The sequence below is a fragment of the Bactrocera dorsalis genome, chromosome 2 (assembly GCF_023373825.1).
Source record: "Bactrocera dorsalis isolate Fly_Bdor chromosome 2, ASM2337382v1, whole genome shotgun sequence".
NCBI classification, from domain to species: Eukaryota; Metazoa; Arthropoda; class Insecta; order Diptera; family Tephritidae; genus Bactrocera; species Bactrocera dorsalis.
Window position 1 is genome coordinate 102,225,533 of NC_064304.1, and position 24,674 is coordinate 102,250,206.

At 33.8% G+C, this 24,674-nt stretch overlaps 1 protein-coding gene and 1 long non-coding RNA gene across 3 annotated transcripts in view; one reads left to right on the forward strand and one right to left on the reverse strand.

Moving 5' to 3' along the window:
* Positions 1–539: 539 nt before the first annotated feature.
* The window catches only part of LOC105230461 (putative uncharacterized protein DDB_G0272516), a 29,427-nt gene continuing 5,292 nt past the window's right edge, over positions 540–24,674 (forward strand). Inside the window, exons 1-2 of one of the 2 annotated variants that reach the window (XM_049447522.1) lie at positions 540–1,103; positions 18,534–18,557. In XM_049447522.1, coding sequence (XP_049303479.1) covers positions 18,542–18,557 — 16 coding nt within the window. In that variant the 5' untranslated portion in view covers positions 540–1,103; positions 18,534–18,541. Of the gene's footprint in view, positions 1,104–18,533; positions 18,558–22,549; positions 24,115–24,674 lie in introns of those variants that run through there. The other variant, XM_011211242.4, reaches the window with a different exon arrangement.
* LOC115066456 (uncharacterized) lies at positions 21,151–24,650 on the reverse strand. The gene is made up of 3 exons (XR_003846024.2): positions 24,496–24,650; positions 24,292–24,413; positions 21,151–21,419 (listed from the first exon to the last, which is right to left on the reverse strand). It is a non-coding gene; the product is annotated as an uncharacterized LOC115066456 (long non-coding RNA).

Below are 24,674 nucleotides of genomic sequence, written 5' to 3' on the forward strand. Positions count from 1 at the left end.
TCAAACGCAATGAGCGATACCAAAATAGATTTTGTTGATAATGAGCGACAAAAAAGTCTGCATTTAAACTGGGTCTAATAAAAATGATAATCTTCGGCAAACTTCCTTGCCCACAAGAAAAATATTTACAAATGTGTACTTGAATATGTTTGTGTACGTGTGTCGATCAGTCGACGCGGCCGGCCCTTGCTGCGTTTCAAACATGTGCGACGTCGTCGGTTTAGTCTGCGTCGACGCAACTGTTCTCTGCCCTAGTCTCCATCGAGTGCAGTTATTTACGTCGTCATTGTTTTCCTGCCTTGTCTTTGTTGTTGTTGTCATGCCTATACGACTGCTACTCTTTTTTCCTTATCGTTTGTCGTTGTACGTTTTTCCTTTTTTTTCTATTTGTTCGTTGGCATTCTGGTTTAAAAATTTTGAGGAGTTGAAGTTGTCGTGTGTTTTGTTGCTGTTTGACGTCGCAGCTAGCTGCTAGATGGAGCATTTTTGTAGAATCAGCAGGAGACAGATAGCCGTTGTGCGAATCTGTAGCACTGAAGGAATCACTTGTGCGCGCGCCATCGAAATGAACGGTTGTTTCTATATCATCTCATCCGCTTTGAAAAAGTATTGCCATCAGACTCTAGCGAAGCCGGTAGGCTAGACTGGACAAGTCAAATTATAAAGCAGTATATTGTGTAAAAGTATTTGACAATGTAACGAATGTTTTGATTTACAGTTTCACCAACGTGCGATTAGTACAGTAGCGTGTTTCAGTATTTTCCTTATCGGCATCGGTGCAAAATGCATTTGTGTATGTGAATTTTTGGTTAAAGAAAACATTTTGTTAGACCGTTATATTATTTTGTTCATTCTAAAACAAAGTGTTTTGTTATTTTGTTAATAGTGTTGTCTCGGTTTAAAAAAAAAAAGTGAAATGAAGCTGAAAATGTAACAACATTTATTCATTAATAACTACACAAATCAGTAAAGAAAAATCTAATCCAGTGATTTTATAAAATATGGCTTAACATTTCGTTGGACGTTGGCAATTCTTTGCTAAACTTTGCTACCGTAAGTCAATACATAGTCAAGTTAATTCGAATTTTGAGACCAAATACGAGGTGAGTATCTGACATTAAACATGAAACCCGGAAATTTTAATATTTTTTTGCAATTTATTTTTGTAAATATTCGACATATCGTTAGGGACACGACTATTATAACACACGAAATTGAAAGCGTTTTTTAAATTTCCGGTTAACTTATCTGTCAGTTAAGTTCTGGTTAACTTTACCGAAAGGTACACTATTCCGATTACTTTGGTGGTGGGGGACTGAAAAAAAATTCGGTATAAATGGGGTATGTGCTGATAGGGCAGCTTCTCCAAAGGAAGAATATGCAAAGGTAATGTTGATTTATATTTATTATATTTTTATAATATTCGCGTTAGTTAACCAGAACTTAACTGATACATGGTTACTAACTAGACCTTGAGAAAACGGTAGTTACTTACGAGTTTTTAACCAACCCTTTTCTCGCAATAGCTTTCCAAGTTTATTAACCAATTATATTGAGGTTTTATCTTCACAGTTAATTCTTTGGCTAAACAATGAACACTAGTAGCATTTACTGTAATTATCGAAATGAAAATAAACAATTATTAATTAAGCCCTTCATTCGTCTACATTTGTCAAGCTAGTCATAAATATGTAATTAACAATAGTTGAATGAAAACTTAGCGCACATGTTTGTCAAAGTCCTGGCACATATTCATCAGTTTCCATATGATATTAGCAACTTCTTCATACTGATTTGCTTTCATCATGGCGTTATACAAACACACATACGTACATCAATGCCGGGAGGGCATCATGGTCATGGCCATGATCAAACGCTGATGATTATCCGTTCTTCTACTTTTTACTATTTCACAAAGTTGCACACATATCCAAATATGTGTCTATAACTTCCTCATTCATGAAACAGGTCTGCTTCTTCTACTAGCGCATTGGTGCAGATGCTAACTATGACATATTGCGAATTCAGGTTTTTTGCAATACATTGAAAAGCTTGCAATATTTTTGCTGCAAACCTAAAGTTACTGCTGATGCTGCAGATTCTAACACTGCTGTGCTTGCGGATTCCTCCGCTCCCGTTGTAGACGATTCTGTCCAGTAATTTCACCTTTAAATAATAAAGCACCGTTAGTTTTTACGACTGCATTTTCAGTACAAAATTTATTGAGTTAATTTACTGCCAAAATTTTGTTTTGTTCTGTTGTTAAAGTGGAGTAGTAGTTAAACCCTTGAAATAAGGTAAGAAATTAAAGATCAGAAACAAATTTATTTTATTCCTTGAGGTACATACATAAATGTTTAAGAAACGAACAAATAAAAATAAGATTTGAATAATTTATGAAAATTAACTTAAAAAAAATCGTTCCTCTTTAAAAGTTTGAAGTAATATTCATTTTTATATTTTTCCTTGTGAAACGAATTTTTCAAAAAACTTTGCCTTAAAAATCGCTGACTCGCAACCGGTTTTCGAATTCAGAAAGATCGATAGAACATTTCCAGCATATGCGATTTTCCATTTTTTTGCTTCCTGTAAGCCAACCCGCTCTAAAACTTGGGCTTGTTGTCTGCGCTTTCAAATACATAGATCGATTTCTGTAGCTTTCCGTAAATTACAATCCTTTTTCAATATCTAACGTAAGCATAACGTCAACTACTCGTATAATCCACTTGCCTTTACTCGTAGTAATAGGGGTGTTAGTTAAATGTGGCTGGTTATGAAAAACATTGTCAGAGGGAGGGTGACATTTTATTTGTTCGAAAGTTACTGTCTCTACCTCTGAATTCATAATTTGGGGAAAATTTAGTATACCATCCCCTGATTTTAGAGTTAAAGGTGGTTTGGGTGGATAGAGGAGAATATTTATAGCCGTCGAAAATCTGGAGAATCTCCTCTATACAATCATAGCACCCTGAAATCGTGGGATGGCATACTAAAGCCATTACTAAACGTAAGGAAAGCTCAAAATATGCATTAACTATGATCAATACTTGGACATAAGGAAAAGCGGCAGGCTCCATAAGTTGGAAAGGAATTAATTTGGTATTGGATTACCTTACACACAGCATCAAGAAGTCGAACCTGCTGATCAAAAGACAAATATAGGGCAGATGTAGAAATTTTCGCTTGTTAAAGTTAAATGAAATATTTAAATATGTAAATGTATTATATATATACATATGTATTTATATATGTACATACAGTACTTATGCATGTTATATGTACTTGAAAAATTTATCAAACCGAAATCTTATTTGAAACACTACACTGCGCAGCAATAATAAATAAATTAGGGAAAGCAAACACCCAATGGCGCAATCGACTTAAAAAAGCATCACAAGTAATCAAATAAAACGCGCGCCCTTTGTAATGAACACACAAACCATATCTACATTTTTACATAAGTACGTACATAAGTGTGAATGTTTGTGTACGATTGTCACAATGCCTATGGGCATTATGTTTGTATTTTCGAAAACTGCGTTATTTATAATTACTTTGTATATTAATGGGTTGCAAGTTTGTACCAATTGTACAGTCTTAAGCTCGTTCCACTTCTGTATATACGCCGCTGCGTAATAACTAAAAATTCGAACAAATGTTTAAGCACCAGCAACTCAATCGAATATAATAAGTAGTAATAATACATACATATGTACGCTTCAAACGGAAGAGGAGGAAGAGGTGGCATATGACGCACAGTATGTGGCACATAATGCTTACCACCCTCAAAATTCGTTTGCTGCTGCTGCTTTTGGCGCACGTGCAAATGCTCCAAAGCAAGAAACGTACAAGTACGAGTATTGAATGAATAAAAGAAGGGCCGTAGACTTTGTCACAAAAAAGCTTGTTGCGTTGGTACATAGTTGGCTTTAGTGGGTTGTTCGGTTATAGGGTGTATAGGTTAAGAAAAATGGATGCTCTGTGCCATTTTTGCGTATTTATTGTTGGTTTGTCGATTTTACAAATGAGTCATTCCAAATATTACATGCTTTGACAAATGTACATACTTATGTATGAATTTAGCTTGATTTACATACCTATGTACATAATTCAATAAAATGCGGAAACTGAATTATATGATACTATTACTAAGTGTTGAAATGTCCTGTATATGGCAACAGATACCACGATAATCGGGTCTACATAAGCGGAATGAAGCTAGATTTTTTCTATGGAAAAACGTTTTCTTAAAGTATTCATAGAAAACAAGTGCTATCATTGGATTCGCAAGTAAACGAAAAATTATCTGGAACCGAATGATTCAAACTCAGAATTTATCTATTCAAAGTCAACATAAAGCTAATGCATTCTTCTCAGGACCATTAGCTGTTATAGTTTTAAAAACGATAACCGAGCAAAAAATTGTAAAACTTTTAAAATACAGTGGGAGAGTTAAAATGTTCCAAGGAATTATTAAACGCCAAAAACTTCACTGTGGTTTTTAGACAAATTTTGTACATACAAATATGAAGTAAAAGAAGACCTTAAAACATAAAAAAGTAGAATGGGTGGTCGCCTAAAACTATGCAACAATTGTTCGATGGTTTTCAACAATTTAGAATTCCCAGTATGCTCTAGAAATTCAACCACTTTTATCTAAGAATAGGAACTTTAAGGGGTTAGATGGTTTTTTTCGATAAAAAACAGCCTTTTTCAACAATTTTTTTCTCATATAAAAAATTAAATTTTGTTAGAATTTTTTATTGCTACAAACATACGCTGTTAACAAAGAAATTCTGAAATTTTTGGAAAAAATATTTTAAACTCGGCAATTGCGGCGCCATTTCCGGTGACCCCTAGGAAAAACGATGGGCGCGCGTTGGAAGGATAACTCCTTACAGGATCATCTAAAAGCAAAAAATACGAGTTTTAGTAAAAACCTTAACTTAGAAATTCGAAAAAAACTGAAATTTGTACTTTTGCTGACATTTAAAAAAAAAATTAAAATTTCAGTGAAAATTTCGCAACATTTTTTTCCAAATGGTTGTAATCGGAAAAAAATGCTTCGTCCAAGTCTTTAAGAATTGTATCTCAAAGACATGTGTAAAATTTCTTGAAGATCGGTTGAGTAGTTCTCGAGAAATCTTGCCAACCGACTTCAAAAACTCAGTTTCGAGAAAAACACGTTTAAACACGGCACACTTAGCCTAGCTAACCTCGAGCGTACGTTGAGGGCAAAACAAGCAAATCCTTCATTGTGGCATACCCTTTGTTTTCTGCGCTTCGTTGTTTCAGTATGAACTGTCACGCAAAGCGAGGAAAGTTGCATGTGAATGGGCTCCTTTAAAGACATAAATTTCTCAATGCGAAATTCCAATTCCCTACCAAGCATCTCGAACTGGCTATACGCATGTGCCTTAGTTCTCAAGGTGAATCGCAAAATTTCACGACTAATTATGTTGTAGTATTTACAGTGGTTAAATAATGAAAAATACATGCACAAAATTGAGTATGTGTAAAGTACTAGTCTGCTTCTCGCGCTTTTTATCAAAAATTTCTTTTTGTAAAAATAATCAAAATAGTTAATGCAACGTCTTTGCTTAAGTTTTCGATCTGTAATTCTCAAAAAAATATTTACACTAATATCATTTAATACACAATAAAACTACTTTTTATAAAATATTAATTATGGTCTCTTCTCTTTCATTCTATATTGCATATGCAGTATTCCGAAGTAATAACTCAAATACATGTTTATTTCCAATTTTTGTGATAAAACCACGGTTTGTTTCTTAATTTTATCTTACTACTTGGCCTTATGTCGAAACATCAAAAATGACACGTTAATGATGAAAGTGTTGATGAACCATTATCATTAGTCAGTCTGATGTGTCCTGGTAGGCTTGGGCTCGGCTGACTGATTGTCTGTCGGCTGTGAGCTATTGATGGCATGTGAAACATGCGTTTCTGCAACAAGTCAACTGCCGCATCAACGAAACCACAAACAAGCAGCAAGTTCTTTTACGTTTGCACATGCGTTTTTATGTATTTGTTGTATGTGAGTATGGATGTACATATGTACGCACATATTTACGTTATTTTCTTGGAATTATCGTGTATGCCTACGTTTTATTATAGCGTTTATTTTTATTCTTTTGATTATCTGAAATACTTAATTGATTATAATTACAATCAGAGCAGCCGCCTTTTTTCTGTGGAAAGAATTCTTAAAAAAATATTCTTTGTTCGATTTAACTATAGCGGGATCGCAGAAAATCTGCTTGATTTAAGGTCAATAATAACGTTTTTAACAATAAGATTGGTTGATCGAAAAAGTATTTTCGTATTTTGTCAATAGATGTCGTTACAGTCGTATATCTCCAGTGTTACCAATCACATTGTGTCATTGCGATCCGAGTCGAAATTTTTAAAATTTACTACCGAAATTCGGAGTGACCTCAACTTTAAGGGCGCTACGTCCAATTCATGGTCGTCAAAATCGTATTATCAGATCAACAATTGAGCATCTAGTGGAAAAATTGGAATTTCGCAGGCAAAGTACAATTTCGGAAGGCCCATATTAGTCTCTCACACGTCGTTCTCAAGCGTTTGGCGAAATTTGCGAAAATATCTTGGCCTACATCCTTACAAGATCAAACTGACGCAAGAACTGAAGCCGCTTGACCACCAGGATCGTCGTATGTTCGTTAATTGGGCTGAGCGTTAACTTGAATATTTTCAGCGATGAGGCTCATTTGTGGCTGAATGGCTTCGTCATTAAGTAAAATATGTGTTATTTATTGGTCAGGCAGCAATCCATACCTACTCCATGAGTCACTTTTGCATCCCGAAAAAGTTACGGTTTGGTACAGTTTATGGGCCGGCGGCGTCATTGGGCCGTACTTCTTCTGTGATAATCAAGACCGACACGTTATTGTGAATGGGAATCCGCTCAATGATAACCGAATATTTTTGACCCGAATTGGATGATACGGGCTTAGAAAATATGCGGTTTCAACATGACAGCGTTATGAGTCTTGCGATTTGACGCCGTTAGACTATTTCCTGTGGGGCTACGTCAAATCCATGGTCTATGCCAATCCACCGACGATTGATGAACTTCGTATGAATATCGAATGTTAGCTAAATCTAAAAACGTAACCATCCAACGATTTCAATCCAACGTTTTACTAATTCTTTATAGCCAATTTGTTTGACATAGATAATCTTCAAGTCGATTTTAGGTAACTTAATAAGGAATGCAGTTAAATGCATATTTAACCGATATCGACGGCGTCTTCTTCGGGAAAACAACACTTGCGAAATTTGATATCGATATCACAAACATCGGGGGACTAGTTGGGTGAATAATATATACTATATCTATATTATTCAGAGTGAACCAGCTTGGTGGCAAACTTAATAGATGGTATACCCAGTTGAGTATAAAAATCACACAAGCTGCTGATCGAACGCTATAGTAAATGTGCAAATGTTTTAATTGCAACTCATTAAATAAATGGCTTTCGCTTATGGTTTAATAAATCAAATTTTAAAATTATTGTCATATCACATCCGCTGCCGATCTAAGTATGTACACACGTGCATATCTGCCTTGTCTCCATCTGAACTTAAGCGCCAACATAATTAGCTTATCTTCAATAAACCACGTTGTTGCTGTGTAATACTTTATTTATTTCTTTTGCTTTTCAATGTAAAGTATAGCTTTGAATTGAATTTATGTATTGGTCTTTCTCTGTCTGCTTGCTAAAAGCTTTGCCTCGGCGGCTTCTTATGACGCTGTTAAGCATTTTACGTTCACATTTACGTACCTAAATGGGTGGGGGAAATGAGTAGCGTGTATAAATATGTATGTTATATGAAAGCGTGTATCTACATATGTATGTTTGTAAGTATGCATGTTTTTATATCAAGATTTCTTTATTCTTCCACCGGTATGTTTAGATCTTGGCAAAGCCTGCGAAACTCCAGCTTTGGTGCGTATATGGATGGCCTTTAGTAAATGGTTTGATCTTGGCATACAAACCAATCTCTTCGGATTTTTCAACTCAATAATGAAATATATGGATGGCATTGCTGTTTGTAGGTTGTGCTCTGCTTTGTTGCAGGTAGTCTCGCTTTTGTTGCTTCATTGCCTTTTTTCTGCGAATTAAATTTTAGGTATTTTATTTTTTTCCTGCATATTTGTCGATTTATAAATAAATGGAGCAGGCGGCCAACACAGTTAAGCCTGAGAAATTTTTTCATTAATTGGTACCTTTAAACGAAAAAGAAACGAGGTGAATCAAAAAACACATAAAATTTATTTTGCTTTGCTAAGATTGTGTTGCCAACCAAGGCTTTTTTTACAATACTACTCCAAGAAGAGTTTGCTGTTACTTACTGTTTTTTTTTCAGTCAGCAGCTCTAGTATCGAATTGGTTCAATTCCAGTGCGCGTGAAGTAATTTTTAGTCCTAAACTTGTCTTTCAAAAAGAAATTGAGATTTTCCATTGGAGGACGAGAACATTTCTAAAGCTGGTGTATTCTTGTTGACTGGTTTGCACAGGATAAAAGAAAATTGCTTTATAACTAATAATCTTAGAGACAAACTCGCCACCTCTTTCCGAATGTCGAATGTACTTTCACAGGAATAAATAACTTCATTGATATCTCAAACCGTTTATCAACTGTATTTCAAACGATCATCCCTTAAGTCTTTTTTTTTATTTCTTTTATTTGCATATCTACCGAAATGGTAGTACATACCTGGTACACGATTCAAGTTTATCATAAATATATCAAGGTGAAAGAGTACGAGTATGATCTGCATTTGCTGTTTTCAGAGAGTGAAAAAAGGGAGTCAATGAGAGCGCAACCCAATGATCGTTGAAATTTCTTGAAGCAACTGGGTTCTATTCTCGGATAAAAGGCTCGTTTAAGATATCTTAGCTCTTATATAGAAAATATGTAGATATGAAAATGAAAAAAAAAAATAATATTAAATAATGTACATACATATGCATATACAATATGTATCTACATATATACATATGTGTAAAGACTAAGCTAATTGCAATTTCCTACACCTACTCGCTCGCTTTATCTACATTCTGAAATGTAAATACATATGTATGTATGAAAGCGTTTTTGCACCGTTCCCTGCGAGTTTTTTGGTAAATTAGTGGAAATAAATTCATTTGATTTAACTTTACAGTTACATTTTATTGTTCGAAGGAGGTGCAGCAAACTCTAAAACACAGTATCAGACAGCCTCTAAGTAGTTGATTGTAAGTAAATGTGTAAGTGAGTGTAGTATATTTGGAAGAAGGAAGCGAAAAATGGAGCGCAGTCACAGATAAGCAACCAACCAACCGACGGAGTAACTATATGACTAGTATACTTAGCCTAGCATGGCAATGTGCCACGCGTGCGCAAAAACTCGCAACACTCATTGCTACACATGAAAAGAACTATCTACACCTCGAATGGTGTTAAAATTGCAGCCTTGCTGCCGTTGTTCTTGTCGCTGATGCTGTTGTTACATATAACTGTCTCTAGGCCAAAAGCTACGCTACCGCACCACCCGGAAAGGTGCAGTGAACGGTAAAAAAAAGAACCATAACAACATAATATTGTAAGAGCGGCTAGAGAAAAGGTGCAAAACTGGTTTCCTCCTGCTGAGCATACATAGAAGTAGGCATGCATCCATATACTCGTATAGTCGATAGCTAGAAAGTGCGGAGGGCGGCGACGGTGGCGGCGTGTACATTCACTCACTCACTGCCTGGCCTACACACAGGATGCTGAAATATACTATATAAATAGTAGGAAAATCACCGTTACAGTTTTAGTTGTGCGTATGTCTAGCATTTTGAGGCAGTCAGTAATTTCGCAACAACTTCGCGTTGCCTGCAGTATGTGCAGTTTGCCGCCACATCTGCCCACCAAACTCGGCCACTGCAGGCGTGCCCACCTCCCAGTCACGTTATAAATATATGGTACCTAGGTATATGTGTGTATGGGCTCGCTTAGGTACAACATTTGTCCGAGCAGCCGCCAATTTGCTGCTGCTGCTGCAAGGCCGGTTCTCGCCTCTAGTTTTTGCCTCAGCTGCACAGCTGTTGCAGCTGTTACCACTATCGTCCATCGTCGTACACCGTGCGCTTTGCAACTATGTACATTTGAATGTATATTGTAGTGGCATCGTGTATGTTGCTCCTTTTTGCTGGCTGTTGTGTTCACAATCAATAGTTGATTACAGCTTTTCAGCTGTTGTTGCCCCGCTGCTGCTGCTACGCTGCTAATCTTACAGCTTGTTGCTTTTACTGGGGCACATTTAGCATACTATACTATATTCCTGCGAGTATTTACACCAGTAAGATTATGGCATAATCTGTTATGGTGGTGGTGTTGAGGCGGCGTGCGTTGTCTCACAGTGGCGTTGTGCCACCGTCGAGCGGGTTTTCTCGATTGTCTAGTTGTTTCGCGCAGCAATTGCATCATCGATTTTAATTTTATTTTTATTTTTGTAATCGTACTATGCTATTACTATTATCGTTGTTGTCTGCCGCTGTCATTGCCATCACAACCGAAGTGGTGTAGTGGAGCACGAGTCTGCTTTGGCAAGCGAGTTTTTCTGTAGTGCTTCTGTTCGGTATTTGCGCTGTGTGCCGCAAGAGTTCCCTGATTCCTGGTGATAATGGATTGTGCTTTTGTTTGCAACAAGCGTAAGCATTTTTTTATTATATTCAATATGGTGGTTATTGTGTAATTTTATTTATAAGTTTTTGTCAATTTTTTAATTGTTCGCCATTGAAAAAATTTCAAATGAATTTTACTTATTTTTTATATAAAATTAGTTATCGCTCATTTTGACTGTAATTTTGTCCATTCAAAAGTAATGAACTAGTTTTTATATGATTAGGGGTTTCATATAGTCTCATAAAATTAAAAGTTATAACGAAGCAAACAATTTCTTTAAATACATGAGTTACATGGGTTTCCTCGGGTATAAAACAGCCTTTTTTCAACAATTTTTTTCTCATATAAAAAATGAAATATTTTCATAGCATTATTTTTTTGTTACAAACAAAGCAAATAAATTCTGACAGTTTTGGAAAAAAATATTTTAAGCTCGGCCATTGTGCAACGCCATTTCCGCGGACTCCTCGGAACAAAGATGCGCCGCGTTGGCAGGATAATTCTTTACAGGATCATCTTAAGTTAAAACCTTAACTTAGAACTTGGACGAAGGAAAAAAACTGAAAATTGGATTTTGTCAGACATCTTTACAAAACAATCGAATTTCTGTGAAAATCTCACGACATTTTTTTCAAATATAATCGAAAAAAATCCTTCTTCCAAGTCTTTAAGAATTGTATAAGACCTGCGTAAAATTTCATGAAGATCGGTTAAGCAGTTCTCGAGAAATCTTGCCACCCCACTTTTAGGAAAAACGTGTTTGTTTGTTGCTTACATGGTAATCTACGAGTATGTTATATTACATTATCTACTACACGCACGTACATACATATGTATGTATGTTTATATACTTAGAACAGACTTTGACTTTTTAGACTTTGTATGTATGAATGCGCATATTTTTTATCTTAATCACGTCGCACGCCAATTATTTACTTTAGACGCTTCCTCATATCGTCAGCTGCAATGCTTTTGGGTGTAAAAGTACTGATAAAACCACACTCAAGCGCTTTTGTTGTAAACACGCATGCCAAAAATGTATTTACCTGAAGTCCCCTAATTTTAAGTTCCAAAATTATTTACAAATCTTTGATAACGATTTTTATGATTTGTTATAACAACTACACATACATACAGTGTGACAAAAAGGTACCCGGCAATTGTAAATAAAACGCAAAATATTTAATTATTCATATATTTTAATTTTTTCTCCTTCAAAGTAATCCCCACCAGTTGTAATACACTTATGTAAACGATTTTTCCCATCCCCGAAACACTTTTCATAAGCACCTTTTGGGATGGCCTTCTGGCTTCTTCCGCAAATCTAGCCAAATCTGGTGAATACGGTGGTTGATCATTGGTATTAATTGCATTTTTGGCTTTAAATTCGGTCACAATCGTATACCCAAAATATCCAGCAAAATCATGCGATCAGACTGGCGAGAGAAGTTGAACTCTGTTGCCATCTCCCTAACACTTGCCTGACGATTTTCAAGCACCATATCCTTCCCTCTTTAACATTTAATTACAATTTCAGGGTGTTTTTTGTCCCAATGTACATATTTACATACTATAAACCGTCATCGATTTGTCAACTTTCTGCTTGCTATGTTTAAACTTAGCTTTCTTTTGCTATAAAATGTACTAAGACAGCAACAACACCGTGGTCCAGTTGATTTCAATACAAGAGGGTAAGTGGATATGCCATCAATATGGTATTATCCTTCTAATCTATAACTCTTTGTTTCAAGTTGTGATTATTGTACATATTTACGTTATTTCCTTGTTCGATTCACCACTCTCTAAAACTGCTATTAATATTCTGCTGGTATCATTATAAAAAACTACCATTGAATTTTAGTTTATTATAAATATTTTATCTACGCTTTGACGCGGTGTCAGCCCTTTTATCTCACAAGATTCTGTGCTTTACTTCTTTGTTCTATTTTTCTCTCTTCCCACAATCAGATTATTTCTTCAGCCCAGCTTCAATGCTAGATTGCAGATCAATGTGCGATTGGATATCATTATTTCTTAGAATTGTTTAACTGCTTCGTTGGGAGCATTCGTGGCCCAACGCAGTTAACCCTCGAATGGCTGTACTTGTAAATATGTACATCTGTATATGTATATGTATGTATGTATGTTGTGGTTTGCTGTCGTGAAACTTGCACTGTTGACAACTTCCTTTTTATTCCTCAAAATCAACGGCTGACAAATTATAAACCAAAATGCTTTGTATTATGTATTTTTAATTTGTGTGCCTCTCGTCATTTTGTTTACATGAAGAAATGCCGCGCAATGCAAAGCTTTTCAAAAGTTTTGATTTCAATTGTCTTTTGTTTATTTGGTATGTTTATACATAAGTATATGTGTACATTTTTATATATATTTATATATACGTTATGCTTATTTTTTGTTGCTGTGTGAGATTATGCCTCGTCAGTTGATCTATCCATACATATGTACATATATGTATACTATGCAGTATACATACGAGTATGTACATATGTAAATAGAAGAGTTGTTGCTACTTCGCATATGAGTTTTAGAGAAGTGTGGAACCCCTGAAATTGCTTACATTCACTTTGTTTATATTTAAGAGATATCATTTAATAGAGTTCTTGATGGTACCTGCATATGTATGTATAGATTTTCTCCTCGAAAATCTTATAAAATATAATAATCTTATAAAGGAAATTATACTATACATATATTCTAATACTTCTTTGCTTTGGAATTTTTTCGCTTTTTTATTTCGTTTGTGTGGTGGTCCGATATATTCGGATATTGTGGCCTTGCTTTCGAAAATAACCTATGCCAAATTTCGTGAAGATAAATTTCTATGACAGCTATATCCTATAGTAGTCCGATATCGACGGTTCCGCAAAATTTGCAGATTTTGGTGGAGAAAAGGTTGGGGAAACATTTCAGTGCGATATCTCAAAAATTGAAGGATTAGTTTGGGTGTATGAAACAGAGCAGATGGATAAACAGTGCAAAATCGACTCAGTTCGTTGCACTGATCATTTATATGGTCTCCGAGGTTTAATATAGAATTTTCACTACAAATCATAAGTAATTTATTTCTATAAAAGCAATAGCCATAAAATTTATTCCGTTGCATTGATTATCATTAGATTATTATACATATACAGTACTTGTCCAATAAATTACGAACGAAGTAAAAAATAGTTCTAACTTTAATCATTAATAAAAACATAAATATTTGGCTAATTTTAGAAAAAAATTATTTTTTATATGCTATATACATTAAACTTAAGTTATTATATTTTTGTATTGAATCATATTCAATATTTTGTCGCCATATATATATATATATATTTTTGTTTTTTTGCTCTCGTTCGTAATTTATTGGACAGGTACTGTATTACATTAATAGAAATTGTACGGAAGCAATAAAAATAATCATGTTATCCTTTTAGAGTTAGAGTTCTGAATATGTTTGCATTGTCTGTTATTTCATTAAGGTGTAGATTACATGGGCTTCCTCGGTTAAAAAATAGTCTTTTTCAAAAATAATTTTCTCATATAAAAATGAAATATTTTATTAAAATTTTTTTTGTTATAAACATACACTATTAAGATGGAAATTCTGACATTTTTGGAAAAAAAATTTTTAAACACGGCTATTGGTATGCCATTTCCGGTGACCGCTCGTGTTAATGAAAACCTTAACTTAGAACTTGGATGAAGGAAATAAACTGAAAGTTAGATTTTTGGCTGATATTTTTACAAAAAAATGAAAACATCATGACATTTTTTTAAATAGGCTTAAAAACACAGTTTCGAGAAAAACTTAATTTATCGTTGTACAGAGCTGAAAATATCAGTTAGAGGACTTGCCTGCCTGGTGATCTTATTGTTTTACACGTAGCTGTACTGCCACTAGGATCAAATTATCTCAACTTGAATACGACTAAATGCTGTATTTGGAGCAAATTTATGTTGTTTGTGTTTATTCCAAATGGTTATAGGTACAAGCTATACCTGCAGTTAGATCCACCACGAACCGGCAAAACGCATACACCACCAGAATATGTACATATGTATGTATGTGTTTATGTAGGTGTGCAACGATCGGCATGATCGATGCCGCTTTAGTTTCCAGTGGCACATTTTAAGTAAAAAAAATATTTTTGTGCGTCTTATGCTGAACATTCAGACCAATCTCAGGTAACCAACCAGCACTACTGAAGTGTAGACCCAACAGCTTGTACCATTATTTAATACGCCAAAATAAAAATATAAAAAAAGAAACGTAACAGAGAGCATATTGACATATAATACTTGGACAATAAAAGCATTTCAACTGAAAATAAAAGCATTTTCCGCATGATTTGTTTGAGAAGCAAGAAAAGGTATAAACAGCCGACAACAGACAACAACTGGAGTAGAGCAAGCATCATGAAGAGTGCTTTACATCTGCATCTGCACATACACACATAAACACATGTATATGTATATACAGATGTATGTGTGTATGTTTGTTGATCACTTGTGTGTGCAGACATTGAAGATGAACAGTCCTTCGCTGAAGGAGGTAATCGTCAAGGTAAAATGTGCAAAAAATCGATGAGATCGAAGACACAGACACCGACACACCGTGGAGGGAATGGAATACCAACAATACATACATACATATTTACATATCTACATACATACATGGTGAGTGCAACAAGCCGAAATAAGCGTAAAACTGCGCAGGGCGTGGAGGAGGAGTAGACGTTACCGCCGACTCCAGACCACATGGTGTTACTTGCTACCTTGCCAAATTTCTATGCCAGACATAAGAGCCAAAGTTTTAGTGCCTTTGTTGCATGTGATGGATAAAATTTTAATGATTCACTTGTTGGAGCTATTTGTCTGCATATGTTCTATGTGTATATAGTATGTGAGAGTTGCTCAATTGGCGTTGGCACATTATCTTACCGTTAAAAGCGGCGGTAGCGGAATGCACGAACACAGTCCACAGTCTGGCAGGATGCAGGCATTTTGTTTTTCTTGATTTACTCATTGTGCAGCAAAGGATGCTCAACGTACACATATACCTGGATACTACATATGCGAAGGGCGGAAATTCAATACTTAAGCGGCAATCGGATTTTATTGCTTTATGAAGAAGATGATGAGAAGTAGATTTTCTTATATTCATTTTATTTATATAATGTATGCAATTTGTTTATACTCCAAATGATAATTATGAAATGAAATGTGCATTAAATGCATATACTAATGTGGCTGCAGCTGTATTTCTACGAAGAATTTTAGTTTTGTGTTAAACGAAAAAATTAAATATTCCATTTATAAGTTTCATTAAATGCACACACGCATCGAGTTAGCATGGAATTGCACGCAGGGCGGGAAAGTGACAATGTTTTATTATGCATTTCAAGCTAATATTGCACTTGTCCCGGCCTATGTGCGGTTTACGTGAGCAACAAGTATCTTCGACTGTGCATGATGAAGATATAATATGAAAGTGGAAATAAATCGTTGGTCTACGCAATTTCTGTAAAATAGTGTTTATGCGTGTGCAAAAGAGAAAAAACTATAATAACACGCTTAACTTTAATACATTTGATCGAAATTTTAAGAAATGCTTAGAATATTATTACCCAAGCACCAAAAAAAGCACAAGAACTTGTTATGAACACTCATACACTGTAATATCACACTAAATCGAAGCATACATTTAGGATACTTGAAAAATCACAATTTTTATATGCCTCATAAGAGTTAATATGTGATATATAGTGTGAAATTATAAAATAAAACGATTTTTCTTTTCTTGAGTTATACCTTCAAAAATAACATACCAAAATTTTAAATCGATATCTCTAGTAGTTTTTGAGTTTGAGCCTTCTAAAATGTAACCGCTCAGTTAAATCATAGTTCATAGTTTCATCACTTTTGTTTTTCTCAAATATAATTTTTTTTTAATATAAGAGCATTTATGGCTTTCGATAAGCTATATGTACAGAGCGTCCATAGGGATAAGGTTGTTTTAACAGCTCGTGGCGTGTATACGGACTTGTGTTAAAATTTGTCAGTGTGTTCAGTAAAGTTTGCCATATAATAATCAAGTCATGTTCCACTTTTCTGGCTCAATGGCTTGGTCAACAAACAAAATTGTCACTATTTGGATGACTCAAGTGTTCGTGTGGTTCATGAAACGCAATTGCATCCTCAAAATTCCGCTTGGTGTGGATTGTGGTATGACGGCATCATCGGAAATGATCATAAATAGCTAGCGATAAACACGATGCTGATCGACTTTTTTTCCGGAATTAATGAAATCGACGCGAATGATCGCTATTTCCTACAAGACTGTGCGCCGTCTTACGTACGTTTCACGTCTAAACATGGACACATTGCTTGCAAAGTTTGGAGACTCGTCAATTGCTAGAAATTGTCCAGTCAAACGGCCATCAAGATCATGCGATTTATTGTCTATATTTTATTTTGAACGGATGTTAAAATAAAGATGTATGACAATCAAAAAGCAACAAACCACACGAAGAACTCGTAGAGAACATTTAACGCGCTAAAGCCGAAACTCCTGCTGAATTGTTTCACCGGGTCATCTAAAATTGGCGTAAACGGCTGGAGATATCATAAATAGCATAAAGTATTATTTGGAAAGGAACTAGGGATAATCTCCTGGAGCTCCTCTCAAGAAATACGTTTTGCGGTGATCACTATGTTTCTGAACTGGATCCTCCGAAATTAAAAAAACCTAACAGATTTCGTTAAAGTAATGTTAAATCTACTAATTAATCGAAGGAACAAGTAAAATAATTTTTTTTTAACAAAATGGGAGTTTCTCAAAAAAAAAATCGATTTTTGACCAAAATTTCGACCTTAAACAATTTATAAAAATAAAAAACATCGAGAAGAAAAATATTCGATTAATTACTGAAAAATATATTTATGAAGCTCGTATTAAAATACGAGTAATGTTGGCCACCGACTTGGAAAACAAAATTTTGAGAAAAACGTGTTTAACGTTTGGCCTTGTACTTCCAAGCACTCTGAACCGCCTTTCCAAATTTTCGCGTAAATTCGAAAACGACATGAAATTTTCTGTGTATATTCTTAAATATACATATAGTTACCTGAAATGCAAAATAACGTAACATTTTCGGAAATTTATAGTGGCATGAATGAAACCCGAAATAAAATGGAACATGAGTGAAAAAAAATTTAATATTGGTTAAAACTGGTTTATATCTGATCGCAGAACCTGAAAATGTTTAACAAATGTAATATTATGTATGTAATTTGAAGTAGTGAAGCGTAATCAACGAGACACTCAATTTCGAATTTTTTGATGATAGGTTATTTTGCACTTCTGGTGACGATATGTACATTAAGAATATAAAAAAACGATTTTTTGAAAATTCTAACTGTATGTAACTACATAAATAGTATTTAGTTTCAACTGGATAATTTCAATGTAAAATCAGAAGTAATCGGCCGAAATTTCTTGTTTTTCAATCAATTATCTGAACGTTTTTGTTTTACAATTTCTGATTTTAGTTTTTTATATGTTCCAAGATCCGCATGTGAAACAAATCGATATTTAACACCAAATAACTATAAATAATCCCGAAATTGAAAAAAATATATATTCCTATATTCTCTGAGCACAATTCTTTCATTCTGTTTTTTTATACTCCACCATGGTGTCGTTTAAAAAAAACTGATAAATTGCTAAAACATTTTAAATTCACCTACCGTTTTTATTAGTTTGTAACGAATTTTTATCAAATACAATTCTAATTAATTTTTTTTCTATCTTGCAGATTTTTAAATGACACATCCAATACGTACGTCTCTATATTTTAACTTTCGAACAAGAATCTTCAATTTAGTCAGAATTTAGAATTTTCTGTTCATAGTTTTTGAAAACTTTATATTTTCTAACAAAATGATTTGTTTAACAACGTACAGACAGGTAAGTCGTAATGACATATTTCAAGAAGATTCTATAAATTATAAATTCTGCTTCTCATTTTGTTTACTTTTCTAAAAAGTTTGGACAAAGTGTAATTAAAAAATATAATAATAATTTTAAAACAAAAAAATATATATTTGTATATTGTATTAATAAACTTGATAACGTTGAGTGTGCTAAGATAGTGAAAAAAGTTAGGTAAAGATGGTAAGAGCAAGTCTGGAGAAAATTGTTACCTGCTGATATAACTGGTGACAATTATTAAAAGCGATTTCATGGAATTTTCCATACAATTTTTTTGGTTTTATTTAATTTTAAAACATCACTAGAATATTGTACTAAATGTTCAAGTTTAAACGACTAATACTATGTTCGGACCGACATTGAAAACATTTTGAAAACACATTTGTATGTTGTGGAATGTAAGTCGTTCGGACCGACAATGTGTGTTTTCGATGAGTTTTCACTGACAGCTATCAATACGGGGATTCTCTTGCTCTTGCAAGATGACACAAAATGCAAAAATCCTATACCGAAATATGCAAGGCCAAGAAAGCACCCATTGCAGAATCTAGTGATATCTGACGGCCCGAAAATAAACATGGGTTTTGGTCTGACATATTTTACAGCCATTGCAAATAAATTTTTGCGTGTGTTTGTTGTGCCGTTGCACCAAGAAGAAAATTCTGCAATTGGTGCACCGTGCAAGGGTTTTGCAAGAACAAGAGAATCCCCTGAACAGTGAGCAGCTGTATTTGTACAGGGTGGCTGATGAAAGCCGTTACCAAAAAAAAATTAAATAACTTTTTTTCTATTTAATGAATTTGGTTAATTTTTTTTATTTTGCAGATTGACTTTTACATTTAAAAATGGATAACTGGGACACTGAAACAAGAATATGGATTGTGCGCCGCTATCACGCACTGGAGTCTGAACGCTGCAGACTTGCCGATTCGCTTGGAATTTTTCCAGAAGATGCTTCAAATGGTGGAAGAGGATGGAAACATGTTGAACTGTCTTTTCATGTCTGACGAGGCCCATTTCGATTTAAACGGCAACATAAACAAACAAAATTGTCGAATATGGAGTGCTTCCAACCCACAGATACTCCATGAGACGGAATTGCATCCACTTCGTGTCACAGTGTGGTGTGCAGTTTCATCACGCTGCATTGTCGGGCCCTACTTCTTCGAAGAAAACGGTCACACCGTTACGGTTACTGGAGACCGTTACTTGAGCATGTTGAGAGAGTTTTTCTATCCAGAATTACGCCGAATGAGAATTTCTTTCAACTCTGTGTGGTTTCAGCAAGATGGTGCAGCTCCTCACATAGCCCAACCTGTTATGACAGAATTGCGACGAAAATTTCCCAATAAGCTGATATCCAGAAACTCCACATTCCGTTGGCCACCCAGGTCGCCTGACCTTACTGCACCTGACTTTTTCTTGTGGGGTTATTGCAAACAGGAAGTCTACAAAGCAAAACCAACAAATTTGAATGAACCAAATGCAATCCATTCGAGAAACAATTGCGGCTATTCCTGTCTCAACTCTCCAAGCAGTAATGAACAACTTTTTGGTAAGATGCCGCACATGCATCAACGAGCAGGGGGGGCATTTAAATTCCATTATTTTTAAAACTAATTAAGCTATATTTAATAAAATTAAATGAGCTTTAACATGAATAAAAGAAAAATGAATTCCATACACTGAAAAAAAAATTATTTGAGTTTCTCAATGTAGCAAAATTCATATATATGTATATGGAATGTACCCGTAAACAAATATCAAGTGACAATTTAGGGCCGGCAAAATATGTCTTTCAAAAAAATCGATTAAACTAGAGCAGGCACCGATTATAATGAGTGGAATGTAAGTTTTCAAGTAGTTTTCAGCGAAAACTGTGTTTTCGTTTGACAGATTTTACATGGACGAAAACACAAGTTTTCGTGCGAAAACCAGTTTTTCCCACGAAAACATGTTTTCAATGTCAGTCCTAACATAGTATAATAGTTTTGGAGATACGACCTTGAGAAGTTGCGCCCTTTATAGTCACTTGAAACTGTAAACGCGTTTTTACCGAGAGGCTGTCACGATATCAACTTCCATTTAGTAAGCATTAGAAAAGCAGCATAGTTTTGACCATCTCTTATTCAGACATACAAAAAAATAAAAAAAAATGCCATAATTCAAACACTGTACATGTGATCTGATCGATAAAAGAATTTATTTGGTCCTTGCCATTACTATGCACAAATATGTATATTTGACTATAAAAAATACAATAATTATCAGAATATATTTTTATATTTTATTACTTTTTTTTATTCATAGTTATTTTTTTTTTAATTTAATTTTTTTTTTAATTTAATTTTTTTTTAATTTAAATTTTTTTTAATTTAATTTTTTTTTTAATTTAATTTTATTTTATTTTATTGTAATTGTTTGCGACGATACTGTCATAGTTCAGCGTGTTAATAGACAGTGGCTATGCTGGCTAGGTCATGTCGTCCGAATGGACTAGAAATGACTTCGATGGAAAGAACAAGTGGAGAAGGACCTTGTGGCTACACTTAGAATCTCCAATTAGCGTCAAACAAGAAGAACGGCTGGCGCGCTGTTGTTAACTGGACTATAACTCGGCTATATAAGCGGGGTGCTACGACAATAAAGAAGAAGAAGAATTGTTTGCGTAGGAAAATTCTTCGTAATCCTTTATGCTTTCGAAAATTTCCTTTAAAGATAGAAATTGTTTTTAAGTTTTTCAAAAATATTAAAAAAAATTATATTTTTTATAAGTTTTCTAAACTTTATTTTATAAATTTTCTAAATTTATTTTATACATTTTTGTATCTACATATATCAATGGCAATAAAAAATAAGTATAGATACATTCTTATATATTTTTTTCAAATATTCAATTGAAAATAATTTTACCTTAACTCCTCGTACACAAACACATGCATACCAACTAAAAATAGCGCCCCCATAAGATATTCACCGTCTTTATCGATTTTGCCATACGCTTTCTCATTTATTTCATTTTTTATTATTTTAATTTATTTTTCAACCAACAAAGAAAATTTTCTCTATCCACATTTTGTACATATTAAATTAAAACATAAAAGTAAATACTTAAAATAGTAAATAAAATATCTCAGCTATTATCGAAAGAGCGTAAGAGTTAGATGTGAGCGCATAACTAAGAGCGTGTTATACGGTCTCTTCAGTGGCTGTGTGTGTGTGAAAAGAGTTAATAAGCGGAAATACGAACATAAAATAGAAAAATGCCAAACGCATATTTAAGTAAAAAATTAAATAAAATAAAAATACAAACATACATACACAGCTATAAATATGAGATATTGATAAAATATACAGCTACAAACAGATATAATATACACAAGTGTAATTTTATTATACATGTGGATATATGTAAATGTGGCAGCGTGGTAAACATTTACTTAAGTTAATGAGTTATTAATTGGCATTGATATAATTACATTACAAAAATTTTTTATATCAATTTAATTTTTTTTGTGAAACGCTTGATTATTAATACATACACATACATATCGTCACCTAAAATGTAAAACACTGCCAGATATAACCATTTTATAATCAAAACTCAAATTTTGTTTCAATATGAGTGGTTTCTATTACATCGTTTTTCCTTCGTCTTTAAATTTATGAAAAGTGATGTTACGTTGTTTTACATTTTAAATGAAGATATGTGTGTATGTATGTAAGCTTCTAACAATCCCTCATTAGTGTCCTGTTTTTATGCATATTTAAAAAAAAATATTGCATATATATCTTATCTATGTACATGCGTTCTTTATTAAAATCTTCTCTAATAATACGAAAAATTGCCTTTGTCACGCTCTTTCTCACTGTTCTATATATTTTTTTAAATTAATTTCGCTTTTCTTTATCTTGCGACTGCATAAACAAGTCTGCATGTATTTACGGTATGCAAATATGTAAATATAGTTACAGTTATGTATTTTCGCGACTGATATTTAAAGTAATTAGGGAGAGCTGCTGCAAGAGAGAAACCCAGCAAGCCATTTAGTTTAAATTTAGTTATTGTATTACAAAATACAGCTTTTCCAATTCTTAATAATTTTTCCAATATACTAACCATTGATTTTTTTTTTTATATTTTCTAATATTTTTCACTTGGTTCTTCCTAATTCAAATTTAAATTTGTAGCCAATTTATAACGATTTTTAAATTAAATAAAAAAGTTTACCATACAAGAGTTCGATCAGTTTTTATGGAAGATATATACCATAGCGAGCCGATATCGGCGGTTCCGACAAATGTTCAGCTTCTTGGTGAGAAAAGAACGTGTGCAAAATTTCAGATCGATATCACAAAAATTGAGGGACTACTTTGCGCATATACAGATGGACAAACAGACGACTCAGCTCGTCAAGCTGATCATTTACATTTGCATGGACTACATATTTTATAAGCGTTTTACATATTTTGTCCCAAACTGTGTATAAAAAAATAATTTATGTATTTTTATCCTTCAAAAAATTCACAGCATTGCAATAAATTGTTCGATTGGCAGTTAATAATGAAATTAGCTACATTTTTTATAAAAAATGTGAAAAAAACTCGATTAAAAGCTGCCTCGTTAGAAGCTGTTTTTGTCAGTTGGGCTAAATGGCAAATTACCAATGTTGCATGTACCGAGCCGCAACACAAGACGCAAAACCGGTATGTTTCAAGACTCTGAACCATTACTTGCAACTAAAGAGAGGCCAGCAGCGCAACGCTTACACATACACGTTTCAAGCGATAGTCTGATGTAGGTAAGAACCAAGCGAAGAGAACTGTACTCACCGCTGTAGTTTTTCGCTCTCTTATGTTTGCTACTGTGTATGTGTATTCTGCATTTTGTTTTTACCATGTTCGGCGTGAGCGCGCCTTCGTGTTTTTATGCCATTACAAATATTCGAAAAACTTATACATGTGAATTGCCATTATAAATTTATATATTTTCTTCTGTTGCCTTGGCTCGTCATTTTTACATTTTCATTATATTTAAGCGTAACACGATGTGTGTGCGAGGAGCAGCGTAAGTGTTAAAGCAAAATAATAAAATTTCATATTTTAGTTTTAAAATTATTGTCGTTGTGTGCGGTCGTTTGTTGTGTTAGCAGCGGAGAACGGGTTATATGTGCCGAACGGCAAATAATGTTTTAAAACTTAAATGTATTTTACTTATGAAATTCATACATATTTAAAAGAGAGTAGAGAAAATAAAAATAAAATAAAAAATAGTTGGCTAAAAATCGATTTTTGACGTGCATTTTTATGCGTAGAAATTTTTTGAAATAAAAAATTATTTTTTTTTCGCGCATATTATTGAATTGTGAAAATAAAAATTTCCGTCTAAATGGATAATCAAATTGGTAAGTATTTATTTGTTTTACATAAAATATTTTTAAAAGCATAAATGTTGTAGATACTAATTATTTATATAATTACATGCATGTAAACATACACACATACATACATGCATATAGCATTATATTTAAGTTGAAAAAGTCGACATGTAAAAATTATAGCACAATTCACAATAGACATACAAGCGATAGGCCGCACGGCGCGCTGTACCGCAGATAACATGGATTTTTATGCCATGAAAATTGGTAAACGGAGGGGTAGTGCGATGACCGAGGAGCTGCCTCTAATAAATTATAAAGTATATCTGCGAAAATATATACAAATATACATATGTATGCATTAATAGTAAGCAAACACAAACACATATAAAAATATTATATACATACACGCTTACATAGCCATGTGCACACTTTTTATTTACATACATACATACGAAAAAATATTTAATATAATCAATGCGTATTATTATAAAACATTTGCCATATTAAAAACTTTCATTGTAACAAAATGCCAACGAAGTTCCGCAGCAAATTTACGTTTATTTTTCATCATTCAATTAAAGTTC